Source organism: Amblyomma americanum, chromosome 9 (assembly GCF_052857255.1).
Source record: "Amblyomma americanum isolate KBUSLIRL-KWMA chromosome 9, ASM5285725v1, whole genome shotgun sequence".
NCBI lineage: Eukaryota > Metazoa > Arthropoda > Arachnida > Ixodida > Ixodidae > Amblyomma > Amblyomma americanum.
This window is the reverse complement of record NC_135505.1, coordinates 3,134,144-3,157,723: the sequence shown is the minus strand read 5'-3', so window position 1 is coordinate 3,157,723 and position 23,580 is coordinate 3,134,144. Positions and strand designations below refer to the sequence as shown.

Genomic DNA, 23,580 nt, shown 5'->3' with positions numbered 1-23,580 from the left:
TTCAACTATGTATAACACATTAATTGCTTTTGGTTGCGAATTGCAATGGTTCTTCACCCTCATATCTTAAATAAGGAAGAGTTCTGAAAAGAGGTTCTCAAAATCATTTCATGGTACCTGTCAAGAACAGAAGAAGCAGCGTAATAGTGTTCTGCATTTGATGTGATGTTTAAAAACTGCACCTTTGTCATACCAGATCTGGCAACAACAACAGGAGGAGTTGTTTCGCCAGTTGGAAGGCTGCACTGTGGACTTGGCTGGCGATGGACGCTGCGATTCGCCAGGATTTAGTGCAAAATTTTTAACTTACTCTTTGCACGTTGCCCAGCTAAACAAAATTCTTCACTTCGAGCAAGTGCAAGTCGGGGAGGTAGGTCACAGCTTTTTAATAAAATGGCTCTGTGATGTAACTTAGCTTTTTTTCCCGACAAAAGTGTGCAGATGTACAATCAAGCACCTCCATGGAGAAGTTCGCCTTTGTGAAGAGCCTCAACATGGTGAAGGAGCGGGGGCTGAAGGTGGCGTCAGTGACAACTGACCGGCACGGCCAAGTCACCAAGTATATGCGGACGCAGGAGCCCACCATCCGACACTACTATGATTGTTGGCATATCTCAAAAGGTAGAACCGAATGAACCTACGCTTCGCAGATAAGACTGTTTCCTGCATCATGTTTTGTAGAATGCGGCGAAATTTTAGACTAAATTTCATTGTTCCAAGCAGACTTTACTACAAGAAAAGCGGGGCGGACAGCAAAATTGTAGTGAATATAGTGAAGCAGTGGGAGAGGTTCCTGAATTTGAAGAGGCAAGAAGATGGGGGAAGTTTTATCTCTTTGCTGTCCTTTTTGGCTGTGGTTTATGTCAATGACTATGAGGGAAAGGCCAGCCATGCATGCACAGGTTGCGGATGGGCACTGTGGTGTGAAACCGGATTCCTTGAGTTCTGCAGGCTAGAGGAGGGAAGGTGGGTGTTTCGGGGTGGAAGCTCAAGAGCCAGGTTAACATGTAATGACTGAAGGATTAATCTTCATTAATTATTACACCTCCATTCCAGGCATCAAGAAGAAGCTGGCTGCCCATGCAAAACGAGCTGGATGCAGTGTGCTAAAAAGATGGATTCAGCCAGCCAGTAATCACCTATATTGGTGTGCAGCCCTCAGCGATGGCAGTGCAGAGCTACTGACAGACATGTGGAAAAGCATGGAGCGGCACGCTGCAAATATACACACGGGACATCCAGGCCTTTACACGCATTGTGCACACGATGAACTTGGAGAAAGGGAATGGCTAGTTCCTGGTGAGTAATGTAACTATTTGAAAGCAAGATATGCTCTCTGCAAGGAACTGAATTTGTTTCCTAAATGTTCATTTGCTTTCCACATTAGAATCATGTTCTTGTGATGAAGTATGGCATGCGACATGCTTCGTGAAACAGCGAAGTTGCGGGCATCCAGCTAATTTTGAACCTTTCCCAAAGAATTATTTGTTGTTGTCATTGGAAGTTATGCCCGCCTAAAAAGATGGAGAAGGCTTTTTTCGGAGAAGGCTTTCCTGAGAAATTGATTTGTCAATGCAGGGACAACTGCACACAACAAGTTTGTAGAGGTTGTGAGCTCACCTCGTATCCTGAAAGACATCAGGCAACTGGCTCCCTGTACACACACCTTCAGCTTGGAGGCTTTCCACAGTGTACTGATAGGCTTTGCACCAAAGTCTTTATGCTTCTCACCTGAGGGCATGCGTGCAAGGTAAGTAGTGAATGATATTATGCGAAAATTTACAGCTGATGACCCGCTCGAATTATTTGTCTGGTTTTTCAGAACACAACTGGCAATACTCCATTTCAATGAGAATGCCAGCAAAGGACAGGCCACCACAGCTGAAGGACTGTCCAGATGGAAAATAAAGCACCCAAAAGCAAGGAAGGGTACAGCCGTTGCTTGTCCCGTGAAAGCGGAGCCTACATATGGTAAGCAGTTTACTTAGCATTACAAAAACAATTTTTTGTAAACTCTTTAAGGTCCAAGACCTCAAAGGGATACAAAACAAAATGTGGGCTAAGAAAACAAAAACAGAAGTAACTAAAGTGTAACTTCTAATATCGGCAACAAATTCTTTTCTTTAATATTTGAATCTATATGCTCCAAACCATTGTGAAGCCGTATTATCAAGCACAGCGTGCCTAAGGATATCCATCATATATGGGCATGACTGCTCTAAGCCACCTGGTGGTGTCAGTGCAACACAATATCGTGGGTTGATGCAGCCTGGGACCAGACAACCCCCAATGACAGCAAACTTGAAAATGGCCATTGGCCACGCTACTATATAGAGTACATTACAGGCCTCGCTTTATGTATATACACTAAAATTTTACTACAATCTTTCACACGTGTACCAGCATCTAACTTTCAACTTTGTATTTAGAATATAGGCTTGGCCAGCATTTTGGTGGCATATTCATCCAACCAATCAAAGTACAACCTTTGTCCGTAACGTTTTGAGACTGATTTATTTTCTTCTCTAGAAATGATTCCTGAAAGGAAATGTTGGTGTGTATGTGCCATCTTTCCAAGCTAACCTGAGCAATTTACATGTAGGAAAATACGTTGTCACTGGTCGTCTGTGCATTCTACTGTGACGAAATGTGGAGATGGACGTCCACCTCGAACAGCGTGCAAACATTAAATTCTGAGTGAAGCTTGGCACGACAGCCACACAGACATATGAGCTCCTTCGTGACGTTTACAGCAACTAGACATTTTCACGGGCGCAAGTTTTCGAGTGGCACAAGAGGTTCATTTCGGGGAGAACATCGGTGGAAGACAACACAAGGCAGGGACGCCCTTCAACCTCACGGACTGAAAAAAACGTGGCTCGGATCAGGGAAATCGTATCGCGATGACGGAAGGCTGCACACTGCTCTCAGCGTGATAAAATTTCTTGCTAAGCACAGCATTACTGTACTTCCCCATCTGCCATACTCGCCTGGCCTCTCTCCATGCGATTTTTACCTGTTGCCTCCTGTGAAGAGAGCCCTAAAAGGTAACTGAATTAGGAGCGTGGAGGCCATTCAAGACGCCACGACAAAGGAGCTGACAGCCCTGCCAAAAGAGGCAGTTTCCAACTGTTTCCAAGACCTCAAGAAGCGTTGGGAGCTGTGTATAGACTTCAAGGGAGACTATTCTGAAGGGGTGTTGCACAAATGCTTTCAATGTTAAACGCATTTTTTTAATGGACTCATTCTCGGAACATTACGGACAAAGGTTGTATTCAATTTCAGCCACCAAGTTCTATTGTAGGCGTTTCAAAGAAAACCTAAAATATGGGTGTGTATGAGCATAAACAAAGCAGTATCTCCTATACCCTCTTTAGTACGCTTCAGCACGCTCTTTTTGTATAACTGGTTAGTGTCAGGAATGTTGGCATTAATAATGCTGATGTTATTATATGCACGCTTGTTGTTTTCCAGATTATGTTGGCCTGCTTCTGAAGGAGACAGTCCATTGCTGTGAACAGTGGCCGTCTTTCAAGGCAGCTTTTGCGGAAAACCTTTCGACTGCCCCACCCCCCATGAGTCACTCTTTCCCGAGGCCCTCTAAGAATGAACTCGTGGCAGCAAGAAGGTCTAGGTTTGCCAGTAGCATGGGGAGCACCACTGTCTAGTACAGGTGCGTATTCCCTAAAATTACGAAATCAGTGTTGAAGGATAGGCCCATTACTTTCAAAACAAGTTGTAGTCTGGTCGCATGTTAATACGCATGAATTTATGCAGGACGTGTTGCTGGGCTAGTTGTTTTTTGATCAGACATCGTGGATTCACAACGCTTGCATACGAGGACACAGAGCGGACATGCAAAACTGTGCAGCTGTCTGTGTGTCCTCTCTTTGTCCCCGGCTATAAGTGCTGTGATTCCATGATGTCTGCCATGAAGCATGGCAGAGGTTGAAGTGTAGGTCGTCACACACTCAGACAAAAAAAAAGAAATAATCTCCATCTCTCAAAAGCATAGGTTGGGATAGAGTGCGAAAATGCAATCAATCTGTCCCTACCTATGCCTTGTACGCAACATCAGCACATTAAAAATAATAACAAGATAACAAAGTGGATGCAGATGAAACTTCATAAAAATATTATTCAGAAATGGAAGGATACAAGTATAGGATTTTTAAAAGCAACCCTTTCAGAAAAATAATGAACACCTAGGGGCTGCTACTTCTTTCAAATGCTCCCATCTGCAGCGAAACTTTTCTCACTTTGAAGTCTCTTGTCCCAAAGGTGCATTCCCCTCTTCCATACTTTTTGAATTGCATAATACAGTGATGTGCGGTTAATATGGACACTTTTGTTCCCAGAAAAAATTATTTATAATATGAGTGGTCAAAAATAACGAATGAAGGTCAAAACTCAGCTACTCAGCCAGAGTACCCTTGTTCGAACCTGACCGTGGCGGCTGCATTTCGATGGAGGTGAAACACAAAAGGCGTCAGTGTGCTGTGTGATGTCAGTGCACGTTAAAGATCCCCAGGTGGCCAAATTATTCCGGCGCCCGCCACTAAGGCACCTCTTTCTGTCTTTCTTCTGTCAGTTTCTCCTCTAACCGTTCCCTTACTGCATGGTTGGACATCTAGACATGAGACACTGCGCCATTTCCTTTCCCCAACAACCAATTTTCGACTGCATATTATACCCAATGAGCAAGGTCCCAGAGGACCAAAGCAATGTCTGCAAAACTGAGACAAAATGTATCTTTTTTTGCTTTTGGTTTCCAAATAAGCTGTCCATAGTCTACGCAGAAAGTTTATATATCACCAAGGCAGAATGGAATGGGAGGGGATCAGTCCTTGAAAATTGTCCTTATAGCAAGGTGTCCATGTTAACAAAACATGACTGCAAGTTCACAAGCATTGCTGAACAAACTTCTAGAGCCCTTGTGCATACTGGAAACCAGTGTAACCTTCCGATGGAAATCTCTCCCTTATTTGGCATACAGCACAAGCAGGAAGGACCTTCCGGTGATGTCTGCCCAGGCGTCCCCAAAGCCAGTGTGCAAGCTGGCTGTAGCTGATGTAGCGGTACCTCCTGTTGACAAGAGAAAAACAAGAGTCACTATTTTTTTCAGCATAGCAAAATGAAAGTTCAGTTTCAGGCTTTTACAATGCTGAAAGCTAATCATGTTATCAGTGTCTGTACAGTTAGTTCCAACGTCATTGTTTGCAAGTTAAATCATGTGATTGTCACTGTGTGTTCTTCCTGGCAGCATTGTGAACTCTGAATTCTATTGCAACATTTTGAAGTTACTGACAGAGAATGGTAGACAACAAAAATGCAACAGTGGCATGACCCCAATTTCGTGGCAGCATTGAAACTTTTTATTCATGGTGCCACGGTTCTCCACAGGCAGCACAGGCAAATGTTGCTGAACTACTATATTGGCGCGTGCTCATGGGAGCGCGCCGACGATGAAGACGAAGTGTGCGTGTGCCGGTGGACAAAGACGAAGTGTGTGTGTGGTTCAGACAGCCATCTTGTGAGTTCCCTGCTGTGCGTTGGACTTCACTGAGACTGTGATCTGTGCCGGTCCTGTCTTCGTTACATTTTTGGTGGAGGTGCTGGGTACTTTCCAACATCTACGTGCCCCGAAGGCTCTCAATGAACACGGATTTGACTCCGATTCATCGCAGTACGAGCCGCCGAATCCAAGGTCAGTCACCAGAGTACGGTCCCTTATCCCCTAGGACCAGGGCTCCAGCTGCGACGCGCAGGACTGACGCGGCACCTATGGCTAGCAACGGAGACGCGGCAGCTATGGCTGACAACGGGAACTCAGCTGCTCATTTCCTGGTCCTCCAGCCGCGAACGCCGCCGACCTTCCATGGCGAAGTGTTTGAGGACGCGGAGGACTGGCTTGACCAGTTCGAGCGCTTTGCCAGGTACAACGGCTGGGATGGGGAGCGGAAGCTGCACAATGTTTACTTCGCTCTTGACGACTCGGCGCGGACGTGGTACGAGAACCACGAGACAACGTTTCCTTCTTGGGAACGGTTCCGTAGCCAGTTGCTGGCGACCTACGTCAACACCGACCGTCGGGAACGAGCTGAGTCGGCGCTGCAGTCAAGGAACCAGCGACCCAATGAGAGCGTCGCAATGTATTATGAGGACATGACACGACTGTTCAGAAGGGCGGATCCAAACATGGCCGAGGACAAGAAAGTGCGCCACCTGATGCGCGGGATAAAAGAACTGTTTGCTGGGCTTGTGCGAAACCCACCTAACACCACTTCGGAGTTTCTATCGGAGGCCACTACCGTCGAAAAGACCCTGCAACAACGCGCCCGCTATTACAATCGCGCCGTGAACATCGTATCAACTGCCGACTTTGCGCCAGCCTCCAGCGACTCCGCTGACACCCTTCGGGAGCTGGTTCGATCTATTGTCAAAGAAGAGCTGCACAAAATGCGCCTCTCTGCCCAGTCGCAGCCGCAGTGTCCATCGTTAGCACAAATTATCCGAGAGGAAGTGCAGCAGGTGGTTCCTGAACCTGTTGCCCCTGCTGCCCTTACACCGACGCCCCCGCGCCAGACGTACGCGTCGGTACTCCGACAGAACTGCGACCTCGCCCCTTGGAGCACCAGCCCATCTGCATCTGCTTTTCAGCCGTGGCCCCCGCCTGTCCCTGTGTTGCCCGAAGCCAGGCTGCGGAAGACGGACGTGTGGCGGGCACCTGACCAGCGGCCCCTTTGCTACCACTGCGGTGAGGCTGGCCATATCTTGCGGTGGTGCCCTTATCGTCGAGCTGGAATTCGCGGATTTCATCCGCGAGTCCCCTATCCGCCCAATGGCGAACGGTCCCGCGAAATTGAGGAGCACCTGTCAACGCGCCGGGATCATACTCACACTGATTTCCCTCGCCCTGACTACCGCCCACCAACCTCTACCCGCTATCGTTCGCCGAGTCCCCGTCCTCCGACAAGCCGTTTCAGCCGCTCACTGAGTCCTCGCCGGGGAAACTAGACCCAGCGGCCTGCGGAGGTAAGGCCGCTGACGAGCGAACAGCCGAACATCCTCCATCGCGTTCCCGACCAGACGACGGCTATCAAACGAGGACACTTGACGATCACAAAGGATGTGCAGCTTCAAACTTACCGGTCGATATCGACGATTTAGCGGTTACGGCATTGGTTGATACGGGAGCGGACTATTCGGTTATGAGCAACGAGCTAGCAAAAGAACTGAGGAAAGTTTTAACCGCGTGGACTGGGCCTCAGATTCGCACGGCTGGTGGGCACCCAATTACCTCTGTTAGCCGGTGTACGGGGAGAGTTACAATCGACGGATTTATTTACGTTTGTGACTTTGTTGTCCTACCTCACTGTTCGCGCGATGTCATTCTCGGCCTGGACTTTTTACAAGCTAACGGCGCCGTTATCAATTTACAAGAGCCGCGCGTGACGTTTTCGCCGACGCAAGCAATTGAAATAGCCGACCCAGACGACTCCAGGATACCCGCCCTGCGTATTGCTGCTGATGACGTGACGGTGCCTCCGCGGTGCAGCATGATGGTCCCCGTGCAAAGTAACTCGCCCGGTGATCGATACGTTATGGCAGAGAGAAACGTCAGCCTTCTACTCGAGAAAGGGATCTGCGCTGCAAGAGGGCTTGTTCGCTTACAGGATCGCTCTGCGACACTCTTGATCACCAACTTCGGAACAGAGTTCCAGCCTATTGCGAAAGGAACGGCCGTCGCATACGTTACCGACTTCGTTGAGCCCGCAGAAATATGTGCTCTGGAGCTACCGTCGCCGGACGGACGCGATGCAGCAACCGTTCTGTCTACCGTGGACATTAATCCCGGCTTGTCGGTGGGTCAGAAGCAGCGCTTGTTAGAGCTCCTTCACGATTTCGCAGAGTGCTTCGCCACGACATCAAAGGTAGGGCGCACCCCGGTAGCCAAACACCGCATCATCGTCAACGAGGAGACTAGCCCCATATCCCAACACCCGTACAGAGTGTCGCCGGTGGGACAGGAGGCTATACGATCCCAAGTGCAAGAAATGGGACGGCTTGCGAGATGGAGCCTTCGCCTCCAGGAATACGACATCACGGTAGTGTACAAGTCCGGCCGTAAGCACAATGACGCCGATTGCTTGTCACGTGCACCTGCCGACGTTGCTCCGGCCAAAACGGAGGACGACTTCCCGTTTCTTGCTCTTGTCACGTCGTCCGATATGGCCCGGCGTCAACGGGCTGACTCAGCGTTGCGTCTGCTCATCGAGCATCTGGAGGGCCTTAAGACGTTAAGCTGTTCCGCGGCTTTTCGTTCGAGGTTTGGGTTCCTACAGTCTCCGAGATAGCGTCCTTTACAAGAGGAACTTCGCCCATAACACGGAAACCTTTCTTCTGGTTGTGCCATCCGAACTCCGTCCAGAAATCTTGCACGCCTGCCACGAAGAGCCATCGGCTGGCCATTTGGGTGTTACGCGGACGTATGCCCGCATTCGTGCGAACTATTACTGGCCAAAGTTGCTCTCATCAGTCCAGCAATATGTGAGGACCTGCCGTGACTGCCAGCGACGAAAGACACCACCAGTTAAACCCGCAGGGCTTCTCCAGCCCATCCCACCGCCTACAACACCTTTCCAACAAGTGGGCATGGATTTGCTGGGCCCATTCCCATTGTCTTCCTCTGGGAACAAATGGATTGTTGTGATGACGGACTACTTAACGCGGTACGCCGAGACACAGGCGCTCCCCCACGCTAGTGCTCCAGAAGTGGCTCAGTTTTTTATGACATCAATCGTCTTGCGTCACGGTGCGCCATCAGTCGTCATCACGGACCGTGGAACCGCCTTTACGGCGGCATTAATGCAATCTCTCTTCGAACTCATCCACACCAGTCACCGGAAGACAACAGCCTATCATCCCCAAACAAACGGCTTGACTGAACGCCTCAACCGGACGCTTGCAGATATGCTTGCTATGTATGTCGATGTTGAGCATCGTACGTGGGACGAAGTTCTTCCTTATGCAACCTTCGCCTACAATACGGGAGAACAGGAGACTACCCGTCTTACACCTTTCCAGCTGGTCTACGGACGGTGTGTCACTACCATGCTGGATGCTATGCTACCCGCTGCTCACAACGACGGAGACATCGGCCCCTACGCTGACGTTGACACATTCGTCCAGCGGGCTGAAGAAGCCCGCCAACTCGCAAGGTGCCGGATTCGACATCAACAACTCGACGCTGGTCGCTACAACCTCCGCCACCGATGCGTTCGGTACGAGCCCGGCGACTCTGTATGGGTATGGACACCTGTGCGCCGCCGCGGACTCTCCGAAAAGCTCCTCCGACGCTACTTCGGTCCGTACGAGGTGGTTCGTCGTATAAGTGATGTCACATACGAAGTTTTTCCGCGGGACACGACCTCCTCACCACGTCGGCACCATCCGCCCGAGACTGTCCACGTGGCGCGCATGAAGCCCTACCATGACAGGCTGCAACCCGCCGCTTTACCAGCTCTCTGTATTCTCTGCCGTCCGCCGTCTATACCGAACATTACCTTTGCTGTCCGTGTTCGTTTCCGGCGTTGGGCCGCCGCCTTGATGGAGGGGGTAATGGCGCGTGCTCATGGGAGCGCGCCGACGATGAAGACGAAGCGTGCGTGTGCCGGTGGACAAAGACGAAGTGTGTGTGTGGTTCGGACAGCCATCTTGTGAGTTCCCTGCTGTGCGCTGGACTTCGCTGAGACTGTGATCTGTGCCGGTCCTGTCTTCGTTACAATATTCATACGAAGTTGCGAGAGCAGGAAAGCATTTATTTACAAGGCCAAAGCGGGGATTGGGCACGTCACTGAACAGTCAGTGGCGAGCACCATAGCTCATTTTTGCGCCCACCGAGTCTGTCGTCATTTTCTCACTGCACTATAGCGCGGCTTAGCATTTCGCCCCAGGTCAGTTGAAGCTTGTCCTCAAGCAATTTAGACAGCATTGTGATGGCAGCATTTGAGGGAGGCTATGTGAGTCCATTCGGCCATTCGGCCAGTCCATTCGGCCTTAGACACGCACCAAGGCTTCTGTCTGATGGGCAGAGCAGTACCAGTATTAATCTATAGTGTTGCATGCCATAAATTGGCAGCGGAGAGGAAGTGGCTGGCTGAGCAAAATCAAACACTGACACATACTGGCTAAGAACAGCCTGTAATGCAAGCAGTTCGGACGACAAAAGCGACTTGTTAATCATGCGATCGATATTGACGGTGAAGTCTGTGGCTCGACTGGAATGCTCACACTTAGATATGGATCTGATAGTATGAATGTCATAAGCATCAGATCAAGCGAGTTTAAGCCCCAACAGGATCAGAACAGGTTCTGATGAGGCATTCACTGTCCACACTTGTGCGCAACCGTCATCTACGATAAGAACGACCTGTGGCACGAGAACATTCTGTTTCGCAGTGTTGTTCACATCTGGCTCAAAAAGCAAGGCTCAAAGCACTTTTTTTGCGGTGTTCAATGCAAAGCTATTTGTGTAATTAAATAATTCTGTTTGATTTTGTGATACCACCTCTTCTGTCACGCTGGTCGGCCCTACCACTTTACAACTTTAGAGCTGGTGGGTGGAGCTGCGGAACAGCTGGGAGTTTCAAAGAGGTATGCCTTGCACCGTCAGCACATGCAAGATGCCAGTGTCGACACGTTTAAGACAGCTTTACTGTGTGACTGCTGAAGATGCGGATTTTATACACCATGCTGTGGCACAAGCATCCACACATTAGTAGAAGTGATGATGGATGCAATGAAGTCTATCAGCAAATTCTTTTTAATTGAAACGATTTGTATGGCACACTATAGAATGTTACCACCTAATGCACGTTGCCAAAAAATGATGGCAATGAGGACAGCGCTGGAATGGTGATTGTTCTGGAAGTGAGTGGGGCTAGGTTACTTTGCTATGAAATTCCATTTTGTACAGTCTCCTGCGAAATAAAGGATTGATTGTTTTGTACTGATTTTACTGCAGTTCTCACAATCCTTTCCATTGCAATCGGCTTCTCTAGTGCTGCACCTGTTAAAGATGTAAACTCAGCCAATAAAACAGAAATGTGTCTGGCCAGCATCCTTACAACTATGTGCATGATCTTCAACTGCATTATCCAAGTTCACACATGCCAGAAGACACATCTCATCTGCTTGCACGTTTCCTCGAGAATATTTTACCGCCTGAGTAGCAAAACATCGTGATCGTCCACGCATATGAAAAAAGACCACCGATGTTGTGTTCGCACTCGCGTGCCGCGATGTGTATACACACCGTGGCACCTAGTGCAAACACATCGGCGCATTTACGCATTTTCCTAGGGAGCGATGTCATCCCAGAAGTTATCGCTAGGTTGAAGTCTTTGATGAGCACAGGCTCCCCGTTTGATTACAGCGCTTCGCATGTGAGAAAAGAGCAGAAAAAGGCGGTCGCTTGTTCATGCTGCGTCTCCCTTTGAGCATTGTTCTTACCCTGTGTGCTCGACGCGTAGCCCATGATCCAAAAGCATTTGCAGTGCCACCGTAAGCACCACCTGGTCGAGGCACAGGGTGTAAAAGTGGGGGTGCTCCGTGATGCACCCGGACGGCTGCTTCACAGTCGCTGCAGGGATCTCGCGGCAGCAGGTGCTCTCGAGTGCAGTGGGCATCGACACGCACCGCCCGCAGAAACACCTATTCGAATGCTTCAGTTAGCGATTGCACTCTCTCGAAAACTGCTCAACGTAAGCAACAAGATTCGGACATACCAGTGTGTATTCCCGACACGACCGGGTTCGGGAGGCTCACGGTCGGGGCTTCCGCAAGTAGCGGTTGTGCCGCGGGCTACGACCGCTAGTTGCTGGCCGCACGCTCCGTCTTCGCAGCCATTGTCACTGCCACCGCTGTCGTCCTCTGACGACGGCTGATCTGGCACCCGCAAAGGTGTGTCGCCGTACGGCTCAAACCCCAACAGCCGACTCCTTTCCAGCAAGCGACGCTGCAGCTCGGGAAGATCGGCCATTTTTAAATAACCTTCTGCGCGTGATGCAGCGTGACGTCATTTTGACGCCACATTTGAGTACATATAGTGCTCTGACCTCGGTCAACTATGGGCCAGCAGGCCTCGCTAAGCCGCCATGTTGTGTCGGCGACAGAAGCCTCGGATTGGCTACTTATGATGACGTTTCCTGTAGAGTTGAGGAGGACGCGTGCCGGGAAATCGAAATTAACTTTTTTTCGCTATTCGATCAACCCGGACGATGAAACGAATCACTGTACGCTATAGAATGAAGGGTCAGAATTCCAAATATACACGTCGTCCAAAATTTTCGGAAAACACTTCACGACCCCTTTAATATCCAGGAATACACCAACAGAAATATTGTTATTATTGAGTGCTTCATTGATTGAGTCAGTTATAGAAAGCACAGCCGTGGTGGTCGATCTAAATTTCTGAAAACCATGTTGGGACGTTGACAGAATTGCATTTTTAGTCAGGAATTGCGTAATTCTTTTAGCCAATAGTTTTTCAAACAGAGTGTTGATACAGCTAAGGATTGAGATCGGCCTATAGTTTCCGAGTTCATTAGGATTCCCACTTTTGTAGATAGGGACTACCTTGGCGAGCTTCAAAATATCAGGATAGATGCCGGACAGAAACGCTTTATTAAATAAAGATGCTAAGGTGGCAGCTAGGATGCCACTGTTGTTTTTAATTATGGAAACCGGAATACCATCGAGACCCGTGGCCTTAGTAGCATCCATTGAATTAAGTGCACTCATTACTTCATCACTGCTTATTTCTATAAAACCGAAGGTCTTTTCAAGATACTCAGGCAGAGAAGGTTCGTCTGTGAGACCCATACTTAAACGTAAATCAGCACCCACTGAGCAGAAATGATCGTTAAACTGATCTGATAGCAGGTGTTTATCTGGGGAAAGGGCCAGGTCAGGAAGTATTCGGTTTGATGGAGTAGGCTGAATTATCGAGTTCACTGTAGCCCAGAGTTTCTTAGAATTGCCGGCGCATGCGTTTATTTGGTTACTAAAATATAGCTTCTTCTGTACACGCATGGTAGCAACAGCTTTATTTCTATGAATCTTATACTGAGCACTATAATATGCGTTCCCTCTGTTTTGTTTCATTTTGGTGTGCCAGTGGTCGCGCGTTTTTATCATATTTAGCACAGCTGCTGTCATCCAAGGGCACACTGGATGTGTATAGTACGTTTTTTTCTGCGTAAAACTACAATCATTTATCACAGCTTTGATTCTATCGACAAGGCTGCAGCAGTGTTCATAGGCATTCATATCGGCGAGGTCTGCAAAGCTCATTTCAGAGAGCCTGAATGCGCATTTTTGATAGTCAATTTTCTTCCTAAGCTCGCATGTGCTGTCAGTTCTACGGCTATCTCTATCGTCTACGCGGTATAAGAAGGCAATCGCGAAGTGATCTGCCACTGCTGTATCATATGCCCCAGCCAAATAACTAGGTGGCACGAAATTGCATATCACATGGTCGAGGCATGTCGAGCTGGAACCTGCGATTCGGGTCGGAGTAGAGATAAGATTCGTAAATCCATATGAAAATAACAGGTCAGTGTATTCGCTGTGGTTGGCACCTAAAGTATCAATATTAGTATCGCCGACGATGATTGCTTTTTTGTTCTTATCGGTTACGTGTATAAAAACAGATTCAAGATCATTCACAAACTTACTACGATCTGCGTGGGGGGCTCTATAAACAACACCAACCATGACACCCTCAAGTTCTACAAATAGTAATTCCGAACTGCTACTAACGGATGCGTTAAGATACGGATAGTCGCAGTGTACAAGGGTCTTTTTAATGTACAAACCTACCCCTCCTCCTCGATTGTTCGAAATGCGGGGACGGGACAGAAATACATAATTGGGAATGTTATAGCTTTCACCGGGCATCAGCCAGGTTTCTGTAATGGCTATAACATCGTAAAGAAAGCTGTGCTCTGCTAGAAACGTACAAAGGCCGTCAAAATTTCTAGCTATGCTCCTTACATTGCAATGAAGTATGGTGCGTGATTCATTTAACGTGAGAAATTTATGAGTGGTTCGTACAGTCAGCATTTTGAATGAACTAGACTATAAGGCCGAGGTCGGCCTCTGTAGAAATTCGGATCACGTCCGAGTTGTCTGCTTTTCGCGCCAAAATCCGGCCCCGAGATACCCATGCATACTTCCAGTTGTGAAGTTTCTTCGCCGCTATAGCCCTAGAAAGCAACACTTTATACTCTGGGCAAAGATGTTCGTTTACGAACACGGATGTTGATCCAGAAATGCCAAGGTCCGATGTGATTAAGCGAGTTTTTTTTGCCGATTCGAGCAGTATATCACGGGCATCACTTGACCTGAACTTAACGATGATATTCGATTTGTTCCTGTCTTTTGTTGGCACTCGATGCACGAGGTCAATATCGTTCACCGTTATTTCCGCTCCCACCTTCGTGGCAAGAGCGGAGACAATGCCTGTCAGTGACTCGCTGTCAGTAGTAGGGATGCCTTTTAACTCAAGGTTATTTCTGCGACTGTACTGCTGAAGTTCAGTTAGCTCTGCTCTAGTACGCTGCAGCTGTTTCGAAATTTCACGGTTTCATGCTTTAGATACTTCTGCTCTTCCTTAAGCTCGCTTATCTCCCGACGAGCCTCGGCCAGTTCTTTCTTAAATTCTTCAAAACTTTCATTCATAAATTCGACTGATCCCCGCAGGGTGCCAAGCTCATGGTTCAGGTTACTTCCCAAGGCTTCCAACTTGCTGTTAAGCTTCACAAGAAAACTTCCAACTTCTTTCACAGTAGTTGGAGCCTTGTCGAATAGCTTTTCTCTCTTTTCTTTCGTGTTAAACGCGGTACCGGACCCTTCATCATCACTCATTGCTTTAGGACGACCCAGGCACAAACTACAAAATGTATGTACAAGTAAAAAGTATTACAGACCTGTAATACGAAAAGTAGGATTAGCGTCGGCCCGATGCGTTCGTGCCTGAATCGTCCTCAGCAATGCTTCGTCCAGGGTCAGGAGTTCAGCTTTTATACGCCCCGCTGCATCAGTGCGCCACAGTCGGAGAGCTGGAGTATGCGCACATGCGCCGACGCAGTAACCACTGGGCCCGGTGTGACGAAGTTAGTAAAAGCCAGCAAGTAGCGTTGGCAATCGTTGGCACGTGTTGGCGAACCGGGAAGCCGCGACGGTGATCCAGACAGCCGGGCCAGCTGTAATACGAAAAGTAGGATGAGCGTCGGGCCGATGCGTTCGTGCCTGAATCGTCCTCAGCAATGCTTCGTCCAGGGTCAGGAGTTCAGCTTTTATACGCCCCGCTGCATCAGTGCGCCACAGTCGGAGAGCTGGAGTATGCGCACATGCGCCGACGCAGTAACCACTGGGCCCGGTGTGACGAAGTTAGTAAAAGCCAGCAAGTAGTGTTGGCAATCGTTGGCACGTGCTGGCGAACCGGGAAGCCGCGACGGTGATCCAGACAGCCGGGCCAGCTGTAATACGAAAAGTAGGATGAGCGTCGGGCCGATGCGTTCGTGCCTGAATCGTCCTCGTACATTTAATCTCCCGAATCTTCCTCGATTGATCTAGTCGTCTAGAAAAGGTTCCGGGCTTTGTCAATGCTCAGCTTTCCAAAATAGATGATTGGCATTGATTGGAGTGGCGTGGGATTCTGCTGGTTGTCTTCGGCGAGAAAGCAGTTCACGGCGTTGCCGTAGCTTAGAGACCTCGGCTAAAAGGCGTGCAATTTTGTCATCAACTGCTGCCATGTCCTCACGCAGAGGTTCCTGTACGCTGTGCTTTTGTGTAGAATGAAGGCGACGGCGATCCTTGCGCACTTATCGCTGTACGACTGTTGGGCAGGCGCTGCAGGTGGATTGGGCTCAGAAAGCTCCGGCCAGTCGTCTTCATCCCACTGAAGAGCCGCAAACCTGTTCGATGTCTTTATCGGGGCTCTGTTTTCATTCGGAGGAACATGTTTACGGATTCCACGCCGAACCTTCTCAGTTGTTTTCTTTTTTTGTTGGGAAAGTTGGAGAGGTGATCTCGTGGCAGTCAGTTTTGCAAAGTCCGCACCTGTAAGACGGTGTGACTTGTGGCCGATCCTCATCTTGTGTTGGAAAAGGGTATGATCGGCGCATGTGGCCAGGTCTGAAACAACTATAGCAATAGACAGCACTCGGTTTGTTAGAGCGAGGCCGCAGAATATAGCCATAGTAGTATAGTCGTTCCGGGAGAGTTGGTGGGCCCTGTAGTGTGACGATGCACGAGCGCCCCTTTCCCATATACCGCGCTCGGTTGACACGGTGGATTCGACAGTACAGCTCACGCTGGAGGGTCGTCTGGTCTTCGGCAACGTCGACTTTGTAAACAACACAGTGTTGTAGGTCCGAACCTTCTACTAGGTACACCTGAACCGGCACCGAGATCTCGCTTGTAATCGATATGGACTTGAGCGTTTGCAGACGCTCGACAGCAGCCAAAGTCGGGAGCCACACAGCGATGGTATTAGATTTCGTTCTAGACGTGAAACCACGAAAACCTTTGGTCCCAAGACACTCGTCCAGGTTCGCCTGATGATACCTGTTCGGAATGTCTGGCAGGCTTTTGGCCGCCAGGGCTTTATTGGCCACTTTATACGATACCGATCCCCATGTCGGCGCGGCCACCTGGTTGGCATACGATGGGCAGGAACGCTTTCCTTGTGAGCTGCAGTTGGCAGAACACGAATTCTGTGCAGTGTCCCCTTATGGGCGCTTTTGAGAACTGCGGGAAGCCGGTGGCACGGATGGAGGTGCTGGAGACAGGTCCATAAGAGAGCTCTCCTCACGCTGCACGGTTGAAGCGCCATCCAGCAGTGGAGGCTGGGCAGCCATTGCCGAGTTCCGCCCAGAGGGCAGATCGCTCACGGGCTGAGGTGCATTTGGAGAAGGTGGGATGTGCGCTGCCGCTGATGGACCGGGAGCAGGGACCGACGTCGGCGAAGCCACCTCTGCAAGCACGTCACCGGCGGCTCTAGGCCTAGCCTCGGAGCCCAGTCTGGCTGCCGGGATGACTGAAGAACAGCTGCTTACTTCCACCCAATCAGACGGCGCTTGAGCCTCGGGAGCTTCCTCAGATGGTGCGAAGTCAGTTCCTTTATATAAGGAACGTATTTATGCTGGTGGCGAGATTTTTCACTGGAGCGATCTGCAGACACCGTAGGAGGGACAGTTCGTTTTTCATAGTAGTACAGCCGTCCTTGTTAAAAAAAGCAAGCCTTTCGAGGTCGGCATCTTGCAAAAAAAAGTAAAATGCCGATCATTAGGGACAACGAAACTGTGGTCGCTTATTCTTTGTGTGACTCTTTGTCACTCAATACTGAAGGCCGGTTGCAGAACAATAAGTCTAGCACTGCAGATGAGTGCTCAATTTCCTGTGCAGGCTCACTGCCGTAGTAATATAGGTCATTAGTAGTAATTAATTCATAAAGGGACGAAGACAATAAATAATGGCTCTTACGAGGAGGTTTGTAGTTTACCCACTTGAAATCAGGCATGTTGAAGTCCCCACCAAAAGAGCCATTTTTTAAGCTGAGTAGAAATTCTGACCGTGAACTGAAATCGTCAGGGATGGTAGCGGTGGGAGGACGGTAGGCTCAGCCAATAGCCAAATTCTTTCCATTGTTTAGGCGAAGGTTGCACCACACTGACTCGCAACCATGTAGGGGCGCTGTTATTAATGAAGAGCGAAAGCACTGACCAACAAGTAAAAAGACCCCTCCACCATGCAAATGTCGATCGCTACAGTACGCGTCATAATTGGTGGGAAATACTTCAGAGCTGAGAAAGGAATTATCCAGCCATGATTCAGTGCCAATTATATCATGAAGTCTTACAGAGGAAACAACAGTAGCACATTCACCAGTTTTATTTTTGATACTCCTGCAATTCATGACGAGAGTTATCAATTGAAAATTTGATGACGCTAATGGCACAGAATGAAAGGTGGGCACGAGCAGCGGAGCATGCAGTTGCCTCCCTTTTTGTCATTTCCGAAGTTCGACGACTCGATCACATTCAAAATCACAGACGAAACACTTTTTTTCCGCGAAGAGCTTATCAAATCGCAACTTAGAAAGAAAAGTCAGGTCACGTGCGTTTTGCGAAAGCCTGAAGCGCGCATTTCTGACTGCGGGCGTGAAGTCTTCGCGTATGGCAAACTTAGTGTCATTTAGCTTAGGGCCACACTAGAAGATATTGTTTGAGACTTTATAGCTACAAAATTTAACGACAAACGGTCGGTGCTTGTTCACAAGAAAGCGACCAATTCGACGACCCCTTTTGATGCTTTCAGGTGGAACATTTTGGTTAATATGAGACGAGAATTTGCGCACATTTTTTTTTTAGATTTAGACCAACTCTCTGTTTCGGAGTTACTTAGACCTAGAATAAGCAAATTATTCCTGTGGGACCTATTGGAAACATCTTCAAAACAGGCTTTAAGATGGTAAATGTCCCTGGTCAAGGTGTCAACACAGGGTGATGCGTTTGAATCAACAGCCCTTATTGCCAGCTGTGAGGAATGCATATCGTTCTCTAGTGTAGCGACCCTGCCCCGTAAACATTTTAATGACATACTTGTAGCGTACTGCTGCTGTTTAAGCATATGCAGTTCCTGAAGAAACTGCGACTGGCGAAGTTCTAGTCGTTTTAATACAGCGTAAATGCCACCAATGGCTTCATTATCCGAATTCATCTCGTGTCAATTAAAACCGGGACAGGGGTTGCTTTCAACTTCAGCGCACAATAACAGTAAAATTTGATATAACAGACTATGACCATACTTTAAATCAGCAATAAAGTTTTCCATAACACAAAGCAAGTCGTCGAGGCACAGCACCGCCTCGATGACACGATGCCTCGACGACAAGCTGCTGCGTACCACCTGCGCATTCGCCTGTCAGTTTGGCTTCAACCACACTGTTGATTTGGCAACAACGACGCACTAGAAGCACTATCTCCTGACGGAAGATATTTATTCGCCAGTTTCAAACCGGCCAGCTGGGGTGCGACATATTATACATCGATTGGAACTACAATAGCATGCAGCGGGAAACCGGTAACTAACCTGGGCGAAAAACAGTGGTAAGCACACGGCCGATGTGATGTCGCACCCCAGCTGGCCGGTTTCAAACTGGCGAATAAATATCTTCCGTCAGGAGATAGTGCTTCTAGTGCGTCGTTGTTGCCAAATCAACAGTGTGGTTGAAGCCAAACTGACAGGCGAATGCGCAGGTGGTACGCAGCAGCTTGTCATCGAGGCATCGTCAGCAGCAGTCGAGCTGAGGTTGAACTTGACAGGCGCATGCTTGCGTGCTTTATCCAGCGATGATATATCCACGGACGACCAACAAAAAAGCGCGTGGGACAGGATCTGGGCTAAAACATTTGTAAGCGCGTGGCCGATGCGATGTTGCGCTCCCTTAAGAGCGGTCGCGTAACTTATGCCATTCTTTTACCTGCGTTTGTTACCTCATCGAATTTTTAGCTGTGTTAATTGTTCGCCCACATTCCTGTTACCTGTTTTTTACCGCTCAATCAATTTTTTCGATGTTAATTGTTGCCTCATCTGTGCCATTTTTTGACCTGTGTTTATGCTTAGTTTTTAGCCTTGTTATCATGTTTGCTGTGCTAGTCGTTGCCATTTGTTGATGCAGCTTTGACCACTTTATTGCTATTCTTTTATTGCATTTGTTGTCGCGCTATTCTCTTCTTTTGATCGGTGTTGAGCGCTCTGTGAATGCCTTATTACAACTTATTACAATGTTGTTACAAGTTACAGCTGCCTTGATGATACAAGTGACTGCTACAGATTTTCCTTTTCATAACTATGTAGTAGATGAGCATCGGTGTCAATGTCAGGCGCGGATCAAAACGCGTCCAAAATAAAGTTGACAGTTCAGCGCAGTTGTGTGCGTGTCCTCTTGTTATCCTTGTCTGCAAGCGCTGCAAGTACATGATGTTAATATTTGGGCATTGCATGATCTCTCTGCAGCTTGTATTACGTTGAAAGCCCCTCAAGAGCTGTCCGCCGACTCAGAACAGATATAAGCAGTTTTTGCAGATTCTCTAAAGATTAGAAGCTCTTGAATAGTGAAAGCAAGAGTTTTGATTTCATTGGAGAGATTTAGAGCTTCCGGAGTGGCATGAGTTCTCCACAATACTAACGAAATGAAACCACGCAGCGTGGTTACTGTTGGCAAAGACGCTACAACAGGTGCGTGGTATTTGAGCACTTGTAACAATAAATACGCCATCACGCCATCAAAAGCCATCGTGGGTCTCATGATCTACTAGATGCGTAAACCTGCATCACATTATTTTGCAAACAATGCTGAAGAGAATGCACTTGGAGCTATCAATATTTTGTCTAATATCACCTTACTGCCCACCACTGTGGCCAACAGCATACAATATTCACGAACTTCTTTTTTTTAATGTTTTTATTTCATGATTTCTTATAAGAGGCAGTTCACTTTATGGACATCTTTCGGGAACCATTGTGTACCTCATATTGACACAGTGCATTGCAAATGTTCGCCTAGTGGTGACCTGAAACACGCGCCGCCTCAAAAAGAGGAGGTGAAAGTGGCAGTACTCTGGAGCTGTGATCAAAACGTACCCAGAGCTCTGTAATAGAATGTAAAATAATGCGATGTGATGATTCCTTTTTATTTGTGAGCCGTTTGAGATAATCCTTCAGGAGTTTTTCTTGTTTGGATCTGCACCAAACCCTAGCCAGTCCCCCAACGTGGGTATGTGCCATCGTTTTTGAGGCAACAACAACGTTCGTCGAAGCCCGCCTCTGTTTCTAGTGATCTTGACCTCATTCACGCGTGACATCTTGGTGGAAGTCTGCTGCGTAGCGCACCCCAGGCACCGGATCCCTCCAGGAAGTCGGGACTCCAGCCCGCCTGAATGATTTAATGTCGAGGTTAAGCTTACCCACGAGGGTAGCCGGCGGCTGCAAGAACTGCAAACAGAATTCGGGCTTCTGAAGTTTCGTCCGACCCTGTGGACACTGACCTCCGATTCAGCGCGACCGTCAGTGTTCACGCAAGCCCCCGTCAGCATGCCGGATGCCATCAATTCACCGTCTGTCATCCTGCAGCAGCCACGCGAGCCACCCATATTCCAAGGTTTTCCATGGGCGGGCCCGGATACTGGCTGGAGAAGTTCGAGCTCATAGCTCAATACAGCAGGTGTGCTGAAGACTCGAAGTTGTAGCACGTGTTCTTTTTCGTTGGAGGGTGGAGCTCATACTTGCTTTGAGAACCGGCAGACCACATGAACAACATGGGGTTTTTTCAAGGCTCAGTTTTTGCAGCCTTTTACCGCTGTCCTTTGGAAGGAACGTTCCGAGCTGCTCCTCCAGACACGCGTCTAACTCCCCAACGAGACTGTCCTCGTTTACTCCGAGGACATGGCGAAGCTCTTCCGCCGGGCTGATCCCAACATGTCCGAAGAGAAGAAGCTGCGCTATCTTATGAGGGACATCAAGGAGCAGATCTTCGCTGGGTTACTTCGAAGCCCACCCAGGATAGTCGTGGAATTTGTTTCCGAAGCCACTACGATGGAGAAGGTGCTCGACATGCGATACAGACAGTACGAGTGTCCGCCGTCGCTGATGGCTACCAGCGGTGTCGATGCTTCCAGCCACAACGTACTACGGAAGACCATCCCGACCGTCTTGCGCAAAGAGCTTTAAAGGCTCTTTCCGGCGGAGTGGTCACCACAAGTTTCTTCAATTTCTGACAATACTCGTGAATAGGTCCAATAGGCGCGCACTCCGCCAGACCCTCTTCAACCGAACACACCACCCCAGCTAACGACATACGCCGCAGCGATTCGTCGTCCACCGCCGCCTCCAAGTAGCCCCGATACACCTACACCGCCAACCATTCCTTCCTCACCCTTCAAGTGCCCCCTCGGAAATGAGCCGTCTGACGTACTGCCGATTATCGCGCTCTGTGCTATAACTGGGGCTTTCCCAGACACGTATACCGCAACTGTCGTTACCGGCCTATGGGTCTGCAAGGATGCAGTGCCGATGCGTCCGCCCGCAGCGTCGTCAATGACGTCAAGAAATTAGCGATTACCTGACCGAAGTACACGGAGTACCAAACTGCTATGCCCGGTCACTGTCCCCACGCCGTTTCTCGTCTTCGCGAGGTTCTTTCGCTGACATTTAGCGCGGAATGTCTCCTAGTCCCCATCGGGAAATCTAGAAACTGCAACCATTAGAAAAAGGTTGCTCACCGGAGCAAAGTCCAAGGTCCTCCACCGCTGCACAAACATGACCGACCACTTTTACGACACGACGACGATTAACAGCTTAATAACACGTCTCGCCGGATCCGCAGCCGGAACGGAACTCCGCAACGTTCCTGTGCAATGACGGCTAAAACTGCTGATCTAAACATTCCAATCGACGTTACCGACGACACCGCACTTGCGGACACCGGCGTCGACTACTCGGTAATCAGTAGACCTTTGCCGCGACTCTGGAAAGGGTGACCATAGCGTGGACGGGCCGACAGCTTAGTACGGCCGGGGTCATTTGTTCACCCCATCTGCAAGTACACGTCTTTAGCGACCATCGAAAAGGGAACATTGCTGGCCACCTCCGTCGTACTCGACCATTGTTCCCGGGCCGTAATCCTCAGCATGGGTTTTTTATTAGAAAATGGCGCGGCCATTGACCTTAAATCGAAGTCAGTGACGTTCTCCACCGAAAACGCAATTAGCAGTGCTTCTGAACGTCCCGCGGCTCTTTACACCCTAAATGACGTCACCACTCCAGCCCGTTCAAGCATCATGATATCCGTCGGTGCGAATACACAGCGAAGTTTGAAGGTGCTGTCGAAAGCAAACAAATTATGCTTTTCGACTGCAGCCTTGCTTTCGCAAGAGGAGTCGTCTGCCTTGAAATAGGAGAAACCGAAGTGCTGCTTACGAATTTTGGAGGTGGGCACCAACATCTCCGCCTTGGGACCACAGTGGCCCACATAAATGGTATCGCCAACATTCGCCGAGTGCCCAGCCTTGAAATGGCGTCGTCAACACAAGTGCACACCAGTGTTTCCGTCTTCCAGTTCGAGATTAACCATGCGCTTTCGCCGCAGGAGCGAGGCCAAGTAGAAAGTCTCCTCCATCGCTACGGCGATACCTTGTCGACATCTTCCCGTGTCGGAAGAACACACTTGGCGAAGCATCGAATAATGACGGATGACGCCGTGCACCCTCTCAGACAGTCACCTTACCGCTTGTCTTCTACTCAACGCGCCATAATCAGCCGTCAAATTAAGGAGATGCTTCTAGATGACTTAATTCAGCTTTGCCATAGTCCCTGGGCGACCTCTGTCGTCTCTGTGAAGAAAAAAAAACAGCGGTTTTGTGCTGACTACGACGGCGTAAATAAAGTAACTAAAAAAGATGTTTATCCCCGTCCGCGAATCGAGAATACCCCCAATCGCCTCTGCTGCAT

At 48.9% G+C, this 23,580-nt stretch overlaps 3 protein-coding genes across 3 annotated transcripts in view; 2 read left to right on the top strand and 1 right to left on the bottom strand.

Annotated features, from left to right (window-relative positions):
• Window positions 1-23,580, top strand: part of LOC144104577 (serine protease 56-like) — a 394,798-nt gene that overhangs the window by 232,537 nt on the left and 138,681 nt on the right. The window lies entirely within an intron of this gene.
• Window positions 1,705-3,806, top strand: LOC144104434 (uncharacterized). The gene is made up of 3 exons (XM_077637424.1): window positions 1,705-1,750; window positions 1,823-1,971; window positions 3,475-3,806. Exons 1-3 carry the CDS (start codon window positions 1,740-1,742, stop codon window positions 3,666-3,668), a joined length of 354 nt encoding a protein of 117 aa, XP_077493550.1. The 5' UTR covers window positions 1,705-1,739; the 3' UTR covers window positions 3,669-3,806.
• Window positions 4,897-12,058, bottom strand: LOC144105538 (uncharacterized). The gene is made up of 3 exons (XM_077638661.1): window positions 11,790-12,058; window positions 11,515-11,715; window positions 4,897-5,085 (listed from the first exon to the last, which is right to left on the bottom strand). The coding sequence occupies exons 1-3, from the start codon at window positions 12,041-12,043 to the stop codon at window positions 4,926-4,928; spliced, it is 615 nt and encodes a 204-aa protein (XP_077494787.1). The 5' UTR covers window positions 12,044-12,058; the 3' UTR covers window positions 4,897-4,925.